The sequence below is a fragment of the Dendrobium catenatum genome, unplaced genomic scaffold (assembly GCF_001605985.2).
Source record: "Dendrobium catenatum unplaced genomic scaffold, ASM160598v2 fragScaff_scaffold_215, whole genome shotgun sequence".
In the NCBI taxonomy this organism is placed as follows: Eukaryota; Viridiplantae; Streptophyta; class Magnoliopsida; order Asparagales; family Orchidaceae; genus Dendrobium; species Dendrobium catenatum.
The window spans coordinates 44,967-55,935 of NW_021318677.1; the positions used below are offsets into that span (position 1 = coordinate 44,967).

Genomic DNA, 10,969 nt, shown 5'->3' on the forward strand with positions numbered 1-10,969 from the left:
TGCACATTTCTTGGAGGTAACCTAGTTACATGGAGAAGCAAGAAACAGAATGTGGTGGCAAGATCTAGTGCAGAAGCAGAATATCGAGCTATGACCTTGGGAATATGTGAGCTACTGTGTATCAAAATAATCCTAGAAGATCTGAAGGTTAAGTGGGATGAGCCCATGAAGCTACATTGTGACAACAAATCAGCAATCAGCATAGCCCACAATTCAGTCCAGCATGACAGGACCAAGCACATAGAAGTCGACCGACATTTTATTAAAGAAAAACTAGACAGTGGTCTAGTAAGTGTTGACCATGTATCATCAAAGGATCAACTTGCAGATTTCCTTACTAAAGGATTGGACAGTTCTGTCTTCCTCCGTATGATTGACAAGCTGGGAATGACGGATCCATATTTCCCAGCTTGAGGGGGAGTGTTGAAATCCAGCCGTTTCTAGTACAAAGGATCCGACGGACACAAAGATCAATCCGTGGGATACTCTCATGGATTACGCCATAATGAGGGAACGAATTTAGGAAAGATTTTATTTTCTTATTTGTGTATTAAATCTGCAATTTATTATTTCCGCATTAGGATATCTTGTATAGATCTATAAATAGGGAAGATTGTAATGAATAAGAACAAGCTTTTCCCTCTCAAATCCCGGTTTATAACAATAACAGTTTTTGGTTGAGATTTTTTAGCATAAATATTTAATTACTTCTCATGCATGATTTCATGGAAAATACGAAGTTCGTTGCAGCAGTTCAAAGGATCTCACTTCTTTATTAAAAGGAGCCTTCAACTCCTTGTGTCCGCCTCTTTTTTTCTTAGCTAATCCATCTTGCATTTATTAAGTAATTATGTATCCTAAATCCTTGATGTTGCAATGGCTAAAAAAATGTTGCAGGTGGAGCTTTAACAGGTCAAGAAGCTCAAATATTTCAGCCACATGAGCACGGTATTCAATCTACGAACGATACACGAGCGCTTGGAGCATCATATGACCGTTATCTTCAGGATAAAGTATCCAAACATTTATGGAACTTTCTAATGTTATCTAATTTTAATGCAACGCTCTTGAATTTTTTATTCTCTATGAATTTAACTTGTGCAGCAACAGTTTTCTTCATATGGTTCTACTCATGTTGGCCTGGTAGGTGAGAGTAGATCTGCTGGTGGAGAAATATATGGTTTTAGGGGAGGCAAAGCAGGTTTTGCTTACCAAGACCCTGTCATATTGTCTGACCCTGCTTTTAGGTCATTGGGACCACCAGAATTGGTAGTAAAAAGTAATAGGACAATGGGCTTTGGCATCCAAACTGCTGTGGATCCTAGGGTTCATCCTGTGGTTGCTGGAAGAGAGATTCCCTTGCCACCTGATGCTTCAAATACTTTATTTGTTGAAGGACTTCCACGTGATACTACTGAGAGGGAAGTAGCACGTATCCTTGATTAACTTTTAGCGGAATGAATAATCTTATAATTATTTCCCATATTGATTTCCCTTAATTGTGAATGAAGATATATTTCGTCCCTTTTTGGGCTACAAGGAAATTCGTCTAGTTAAGAAAGAACCGAAATATGTATGTTCATCACTAGAGCATTGGCATTGTTATACTTTTTTCTAGCAAGAATTTTCCTTAATATAGTTTCGTGTTTTGACACACTAGTAATTTTGATTCTTCCCAGGATGGTGGAAACCCTATTGTTCTGTGCTTTGTTGATTTCACAACTCCATCCTATGCCATGGCTGCTATGGGCGCTATTGAAGGTTTGTATTTATGGCCTATGTTTGATATTTTGTGGTGCTTAAGGTTTTATTTTTCACTATCACGTTTTCATGTTCTTGTTTAACTATTTGAATATTACATGAAAATCAATATCAACATCATTATTGTTAGCCTTATCCTAACTATTTTTGGAATTGGCTTTATGAGTCAAATCATCCATTATTTGTTTTGTGTTGTTTACACCTGCCCGTTATAATTTGTATTAAAAAACCATCTTTATCGATCCCAAGCCTGGATAAGAAAAAGTTGAGGGTTGGTGTTAGATTGGCAATGATTCATAGAACTTATGATAAAATTAATGAAATGTTATCAAATATGAATTTTCTTGGGTCAGGGCAATATTTAAAAGCAATACACCACAATCTAACATGATTGTGGTGAGAAGCAATGATGATATTGGATAAAGTGCTTTTTGTAAGTGAAGCATCACAATTTAACTTGATTTTAATGAACAGTAGTTGGGATTGGCTCAGATGTTAAACACAAATGAAAAACCATAAATTAACTTAATTGCCTTGAAAAATATGCAACGTTTGGTTATGCCTAAATTTGAGGGATTGTCACTTGGAATTTGGTGACTTTGAACAAGTTTCATGAATTAGGAAGCATAATAAACAGAAAAAAAAGTGAATGATACTTGTTTTATGAAAGTAAATGGAAAATGAAAGACATTCAATGATATTGATGAATGTTGTATATTGGTGATGTTAATAATAGAAATAGAATGGTTAATAATAGAAATAGAATGAGAATATTTATGAATAGAGTTAAAAGATTTTTTTTGAGGCCATTAAAGTTCATGATGGGTGATTGCTATTAAATTAATTGTTAGTGAGAATATTATAAATATAGTTAGTTGTTATGCTCTTTAACTTGAGAAGAGATGAAGAAACTATTACAATCTACGCCTACAAAAGAAGGATATTTATTAGATGTAAGTTAAATTGGCATATAGCTTCTAATAGGATTAGTTGTGAGAAGATTTATAATGGTTATGAGAAGCTCTATTGTATTCACGAATGCATAAAATATTGTAATATTGAGTGCATACTTCAACAAATAAGAAAAAAACATTTATGGTTTGTTGCAAGCATTAGAAAATATTTCGTTTCATTTCCTAACATTTGAAATTCTATGGTGTTTGGTTTGAAGTGAAGAAAAACAATGTAAAGTTTTGAGGATTTGAAATACATCAAAAATTTCATTTTTCTTGCATTTTGAAATTGTTTGTATCATGCGATTTCTAAATCCCATGTGGCATCACTATGCCAGCTTTCAATCGCCTTAGTGGTGCTTCCTTGCTGCCTTGGACAAACTCCTAGGGTCTTGCACGCACATGCTCTCGCATTTGGTAGCCCCAAACTTGTTGTTCCCCTTCCAAGTTTACAAATAAGATACAAAGGAGAAAAATAGAGAAGTTTATTCAATATATATCCTAACAAAAACTAAAAATTGTTTTAATGGATTTTTTTTTTACTTTCTACCAAATAACTTGTGCATTTCTAAATTGCATGCATTTTGAAAACATCAACCAAATGAATCATAAATAGACTTTTCTTTTTTTGTTTGGAAGGAAGAATTTAGAAAATCTTTTTGCAAATGCTTTAAGAGAAGATTGTAAGGTAAGGGTTTGAGTGAGTTAAGCTGTCCTGTGACTCTGTGAGTCAGCTCAAGCTTGACTTAATAAATGGCTCTTGAGCCGAGCTCGAATGAACTATTGAGCCAAGATTGAGCAAGCTTTGACTCAACTCGTTATCTTGCGAGCTGGCTCATTTAAAAATAATTATTATAAAATACAATTAAAATGTATTAAAATTTCGTAGTTCAAGTTTAAAATTATTTTACAATAACAACAATATCAAGCCTTTATCCCACTACGTGGGGTTGGCTACATGAATAATTTATCTCCATTGTGTTCCGTTAAGGGTCTGATTCTCATTTAACTCTAATAAAGAAATGTCATTCCTAATATTTTTTAACCAAGTCATTTTAGGTCTACCTCTATCTTTCTTAACATAAGCCAAATCTAATACATCTACTCTCCTAATCGGGTTATTGGAAGGCCTCCGTTTTATATGACCAAACCATCTAAGGCTACTCTTTCTAATCTTATCTTCCATTGGAGCTACTCCAACTATTAGAAATATTTAAAAATTATCTCACTTTTTTTATCAAATAATTATTTATTATTCATCTTATAATTTTTCATTCCTTTTATAATATTTTTATAATAATTGTTTGAATCATAACCATTTTCTTTCTTTCGTTATAAACGAGCTGGCTCAAACTCATTGAATTAAGTTCGAGCTCGAGCTCAAACTCGATTAATTAATCAAGCTCAAGCTAGGATTAATCAAGCTTGGCTCAACTTGTTTACACCCCTATTCTAAGGTGACCACATCATGAGCAAAATGTGGTTGCCATGAATCCAAATATAAGCTGATCTAATTAATGTTAAAGTACACCTTTGGCAAGACTCAAGTGGGGTTTTTATTGTATGGGGATCAATGTGACATGATGGTGATAAGCATAATAGGGCACAACTTACTTATTCAGTTGGATTGATGTGACTTAACCTGTGATGGGATGAATGCATGCCCACAATATAATGTAGGTGCTCAGAATATTTTGGAAGACCCCTTCCATTTGATGTTTAAAGAATGTCATGAATCGCTCTTCTGATGTCAATCTAACGCATACATTGATCCTTATCTTGGGGACAACCTTTGTGTGCATCAAAACTATCATAATTCTAATTCTCCAAGAGGGGCTTCTTATATTCATTGTTCTCATCATGATTATGAGTACTAATTGTTGTCAATTGTATAACTTACCGCTTAAGAATGATGAGGATTTTTATCCTCTCCATGGAGAAACATGTTGACCTCAGTGTTGTCGTGCTTGAGCTCAACCATTGCACACACATTTTGGTTGACTTCGTGTCTCTCGGTTCTATCATCGTGGCACACGCATACTCGATCACTTGAACTTGGGCTTCCTTATTAAGATCACTTCTTAATCTGCTGCATCATCTTCATTTTGCTCAATTTTGTGCGCTTGACTGCAATCATAATTATTTGCAAAATTCACTATGATCACAATCTTGTCGCAATCAATTTGGATAAAGTTGGTTAGTGTGACCAAATTTCAGTTTATTCAATTTATGGGTGATAGTAGTTTTAAAATATTTTGACAAAAATTAGTGATTTGTTGCTTTTAATTGAAATTGAAAAATATATCTGAAATTTCTAAGTGGGTTATGCAATAACCATTGCCACGCTTTAAATTAAAAAAAAAATAAAATTGAAACCTTAATGGGGGATGGAATTCTAAAGAATCCTGTGCTTCTTAAGTGAATGGCCTCAAGAGAAAAGGTAGGCACTTCTCTAGCCCGATTAAAAATCTCTTCTCCTATGTCTTTACAGGAGCGAAATAATACACTAGCTTCTCATTTCCACCACCAAAAAGTTTCCTTGCTGAGACTCCTCCTTTGGCCTGCTCACATGCTAGACTTTCCGTTTCCACAAAATAGCTTTGCCGCTGCAGGTCCCATTGCCTGCCTATCTTCTGTGCGATCCTGCTCTCAACCAACTGCTTGCGCTCAACTCTGCCATTGCAGCCCTCATGCTAGTGATATCCTGCACCACAGATAATTAATCCTAGTCGATCCCTGACTGGAACGTCTCCCTCTTCTCTTTCGATAGAAGCAATCTACAAAAGTTTGTTTAGAAGAATTACTAAAATCCTAGGCCATCTTGTAAGAATTGTTGGAAAACCACCTCACAACAGTCAGCAACCTAAGCCAGTAAGCCTCCTTAAAATTACCACCCGAGCCTTCAACAAGCAGTCACCAATTGCTGAACTCCAAAGTTCACAGCCCAATACATTTCTTCCTCCTGGCGAACTCCACAATGAAGCCCCCTTCAACTATTAATGATCTTTTAACAGTATTGGCCCACCTTTTTATTCCCTTTGACTAAATATATCCAATTTCTAAACTATCTTTGAGCTCTTAGCAACCAGGCCGATTACTTTAAACCACACCATATTTGAATAATAAAACTTTGGGTTGATACTTAAATATAGATGGTAGGAAGTAAAAGCTTCATATATAACAAATGGGAAGTCTGCATAAGCTACAACTTCATGTATATAAGAGGGGAAGAAGTCTCATGTGGAGCCCACCTTCATTAATCTAATAATAAAATAACATCTAAATACCTTAGAAGATGACTCATGGAAAATATGTCATAACCTTGTTCATACATGTTTCCATAGTTGTTCCCTAAAACTGCTTTCCTCGCCACCAGACCCGCACCCCTCTTTGTACGCTCGGATAGAAGGCGACACCAAAAAATTCTTAAAAGATACAAAATATGAAGGTGAGGAATTAAACTTTACATAATTGCCACTTGCACGAATTTTACAAATTAAATTTTAAATTTCAATGTGTAATTCTTCAAAATTTATGCAAGAAAGTCAAGGGCGAGCAAAGTAATCAAGCCCATACATTTTCAAGATGCACACATTTCGACGTAGTCCACAAATCCTATTAAATCACCTTGAGAAGCATGCAAATGTACCCAGTGTATCGGATGTCATGCACAAATATCATACGAATGCACTAAAAATTGTGCAAGTATGCAACACAAATACATTGAATGTTGTACGAAAAGATAAGTCCTAAAAATGAAAAACTTGCTTGTTCTCCGACAAGCGTGATATATGCATGCACGTTACATCTGAGATTGCTACGTGGGGCCAATTTAAAAATCATATATTCAAGTTATAAACACCCACATGTGCTCTTACCATCGTACCAAAACTCTTAAATCTAGGACTAAGAATGTTAAATAATTTAAAATTAAAAAAAGTGAAATTTTAAATTTCAGATCTAACTTCCTCCCTGAAAGGATTGGACTCGGTAAGATTTGAATTTATAAGTGGATATACAATCTCTCAATTTTATTATATATACGATACTCCCTAAAATCAGTAATTTAGCCCCATTCTCTATTAGCCTACAAATATAATTAACCAGGCTCAAACTGTAAACCCCCCCATAATGGCCGTGTTGAATGTGAATCTCAACTGTATGGGATCCAATATTTTAGAATATCCCAAACCCTAATGCAAAATTCATTATGTTTAAAATGACTATAATGTCTTTAAAAAAATAAAAAGTAATAAAAAATGACTATAATGTCTCCCTGATGATGACTGTGTTGATAGAAAATCTTAACCTGAGGGGATCCTACATGTTAAAGTACCTCCAAAACTCTGATGAAATTACAAATATTTGAAGTGGTTGTAATGTCACCTCGATGATAGCTGCGTTGAATGTGAATCTCAACTAGAAGAGATCTTATCTTTCAAAACACTGAAAAACCTAATGCAAACTATAATATCTTTAAAGTGACTTTAATGTTACCTCTATGATGATCATGTTGAATGTGAATATCAATCGGAGGGGATCCTATCTTTCAAAACATCCTAAACCCTAATGCATAATACAATATCTTTAAGGTGACTATAATGTCACCATGAGGATGATCTTGTTGATAGAAAATCTCAATCAGTTCGATCCATTTAAATTTCAAAGAAATATCCTAAAATTCAAAAGTCAAAATTCAGTGCTCAAGTTTAAATAAAAATTCAAATATAATTTTTTTCAAAATTTAAATTTCAAAATTTCCAATTGAAATGAAAGAACATAAAAACTTAAAGTGAAAATACATCCGCCTTGCATAATTTTGTTGGGAGTGATATATTTGAGAATAACTTTAGCTCACAAAGAATGAATGTTATGTCTGGTGTATTGTTAAGATTTATTCTCAAATAGTCTCTTACCAGTAACAAGTTGTTTTGCCATCAAATGACACAACATGTAAACGGTTATGATCGGGGCCATCTGATCGGGTGGTATTGCGGCCAAATGGTACCACTAAATTACTGTTATGATTAGAGTCTGTATATTCCCCAATAGCTCGAAACCCTTGAGTAATGAGTCACAAGGTATATTTGATAGGGTACAAAACTGATGCAACAAAAAAAATCCTAAAGCCTACTAGGTATGCAAATAATTGCTTCATTTCTAAATAACTTAAACAAACACAACAATAATAAAAAACATGACTAAACAAACTTAAACAAGACACAATGACACCTTACAAATTTTTGTAGTTTAAGAAGAAAGATACAATGGGGTGTAAACTTGTGGAGAGAAGAAATAGATAGAAGTTTAAGACGAATTATAAGAGGAGAAACCGAATAGCCACGGCCAGAGAATCGAGACAACCACAGAATTTTTTAGAGAGAGAAGCTGTGGGTATGGCGGGGGGGGGGGGGGGGGGGGGGGGGGGGGGGGTTGCTTACATAAAAAACTCTTTTGTAGCTAATGTTCACTCAAATGTGTCCACTTAGATTATCATTCATCCCAAATCAACAAGGTTGTCGACAATGATCCTTCAGCAGGTTGGGTCAAGTACCTCTTTTAACTAAGTAGACTAGGGACCACGATGATCCTAGACGTTGGAACCATGGGATCTTGATCAGGTCTGCCCTCATTCACAATCACCAACTTTAAGTGTACAATGATAAATTTCAAATCCTAAAAATCCCAAAAATTCAACATCCAAATTTTGAAGCTGTTGCTATTGTATGCTTGACATATGGTGCTTATATAATGATTAAACTTATTTGAAAGTGCTCTCTTGTTATCGGGTGGAGTAATTAACCATAGGGGCTTGTACCTATGAGAAACCAGTCCTTAGATTATAAAATCCTTGCAAAATAAGGGCAAAATTTTGGTGTCGTGTCTTATCTAAAAATTAAATATGCCTTCTAAAAATTTATTCTGTAACTTAATTCGTTAAAACTCTCTCCGTCGACAAAATAAAATAAAAAAGGCACAGAGAGGTCGTGGCGCAAATTTTTAGAGCCCACATCAGGTTAGAGTTCTTATTTCTACCATGGTTTAAAATTGTGCAATAAGAGGTGCGTCTCAGTGCAATTTCGCCCATTTAAGCCTCAAAGCCTATGCAATGAGTTCAGGATTTGAGGCATACGCCTCAAGTTTACTGAGGTGTGCCTCAAGGCGTGACTCGCCTCATGGTTGAGAGGCGTCCGTCTCTAAAAATTTTAAAAAAAAAGCTAGGTACATGCTAGGTACAGCTCGGTACCGCTCGACACCGAGCATTTATAGCTGTACCGAGCTGTATCGGGCATGTACCTGTTCGGTACCGCTCGGTACCGCTCAGTACATGCTCGGTATATCTATCCATACAAACAACTTACTCAGGTCGAACCCCGCTAGGGGGCAGCGCCCCCTTGGACCCCCGGCAGACTGGTATATTATTGTATTCATCATCTTTGACAATAGTTGTTAGTATTAGAGGCCTTGGTGGTTATATTGAGTGGGCCTTAGGTTGGATGACCTAAGGATAAGCTTGACTGGTTGATAAGGATCCCCTCATGTTGAGTTTAATGTCAATGCAACTATTATCATGGTGATATGGTTAAATATTATTGTTAAGGACGATTGGTTTATTTTTCTTTACCTAATCATTTGGCTTTTTTATTTGCTAGGAACTCTCTTTTATTTGCTTGATTGAAGCTTCCTTAAATTAAGCATGCTAAACATCATTTTGGGGGCATTTTGAGCATTTAAAATATATTTTGATAGGAAAAAATGTTGGAGGTGTGCATAAACCATGCAAATTGGGAGTTAGGGCCTTTGGTGCATAAATGTATTTTTTTGGGGTAAAATTTCCTACTTCTCAAAAATTTTTAGGTGGCATTTTAAGGCAATGTATTGTGATTATATTGGAAAATCATGATTTTGTAAGCAATGGAATTTGTTATTGGAGGGGGCCCCTAACAATCAAACTAAATTGTGGGCCAACATTAAATATTTAATAATTTCTAATTTTTGAGAGAAATTAGGGAGTTTTTATTGCTACTCTGAAAATACAAATTTGCCTGGAATTTTATGACAAATGGTTTTGATTGAGAGGGTGTTCCCAACAAAATTACAAAATGTTCTAGAATTTTTGAATTTGAGAGTATTTTTGTTAACATTTCCCAAAAATGAGAGTATTTTGTTGAAATTGACGATTTGGGTTCTCTACTGTGATGAGAAATTGTGGCCAAAAGCTGAGTTTTTTAAGAATTAATAAGATTTATGCCAATGTTTAAATACTTGAGATTTGTATTATTAATAGTATTATTATATTTTCAAAGAAAATCAGCGTTGGAACAGGCTAACAAACGGCCTCATAACTCTCAATTCTTCCATTGATCAGGTTACAAAGTGGACCTTCATGATCCAGATTCACCAACCCTGCGTTTGCAGTTTGCCACTGCTCGGAGACCCAACGAAAGCTTCCATGGCCGGAGATAGATGAGATCCATCAGCTTCTGTGGGACATTTTTACCTCATTTCTTATCTTTAGCTTCTTCTTGTTGGATGTGATTGTCAATTTTTGTTCCTGAGATTTTTACCTTCACTTCCTATATTCTATTATATCTGCGCTGAGTTCTTCATGTTGTTCTTTTAGCCAGATAAATGTTATGAGAAGCTTGATGATGATGAAGAGTCAGACTGTACTAGTTGAGGTTTCACCCAAATTTCAATCTGACACTCAAAGATAAATATCTGTAATAGCTTGAAGTGTTCTGTTTGGCTTCCTTTGCTGAAATTCTTCTGATTATTATTTTTTCTTTTTTTTAGGCTTCGTTTGGGACAGTTTTTGTATTAAGCAATTTTTTTTTTTACTTTAGAAAATAATAGTAAATCTGTTTCAAACGAAAATTAAATTTGAAAGCTGGGTTGTTCAACACAGCCATCCATAGATTTTCTTAGAATGCCGTAGTCGCAGTGCTCTGTTATTTTGTCTGAATGCTGGCTATTGTCTGCTAATTTTCCGAATCTTAATAAAAAAGTTGGCTTTAAACTGATATTTATTATTGAAATTGATTTAGTTTTTTAATTAATGGATTATTGGTTTGTTTGATTGAACATTAGTAGTTTTAAATAATAGATTTTATAAGATTTAGTTATGGTTGCGTCCTCGAATATTTGCGGTGCTAAAGAAGTATAAAATTTAACTTCTTAATTTTGTATGAAGATTTAGTACACAATAAGATAAAAAAGAGGGTGCAATATTAATAAGAGATATAATAATTTTT

General features: G+C 34.8%; 1 protein-coding gene across 1 annotated transcript in view; it reads left to right on the plus strand.

Moving 5' to 3' along the window:
- The window catches only part of LOC110105747 (RNA-binding protein 2), a 15,982-nt gene extending 5,514 nt beyond the window's left edge, over positions 1-10,468 (plus strand). Inside the window, exons 2-6 of the mRNA XM_020835358.2 lie at positions 898-1,013; positions 1,105-1,432; positions 1,512-1,573; positions 1,680-1,761; positions 10,084-10,468. Of these exons, the coding sequence (XP_020691017.1) occupies positions 898-1,013; positions 1,105-1,432; positions 1,512-1,573; positions 1,680-1,761; positions 10,084-10,181 (686 nt within the window). The 3' untranslated portion in view covers positions 10,182-10,468. The remainder of the gene's footprint in view (positions 1-897; positions 1,014-1,104; positions 1,433-1,511; positions 1,574-1,679; positions 1,762-10,083) is intronic.
- Positions 10,469-10,969: the final 501 nt, after the last annotated feature.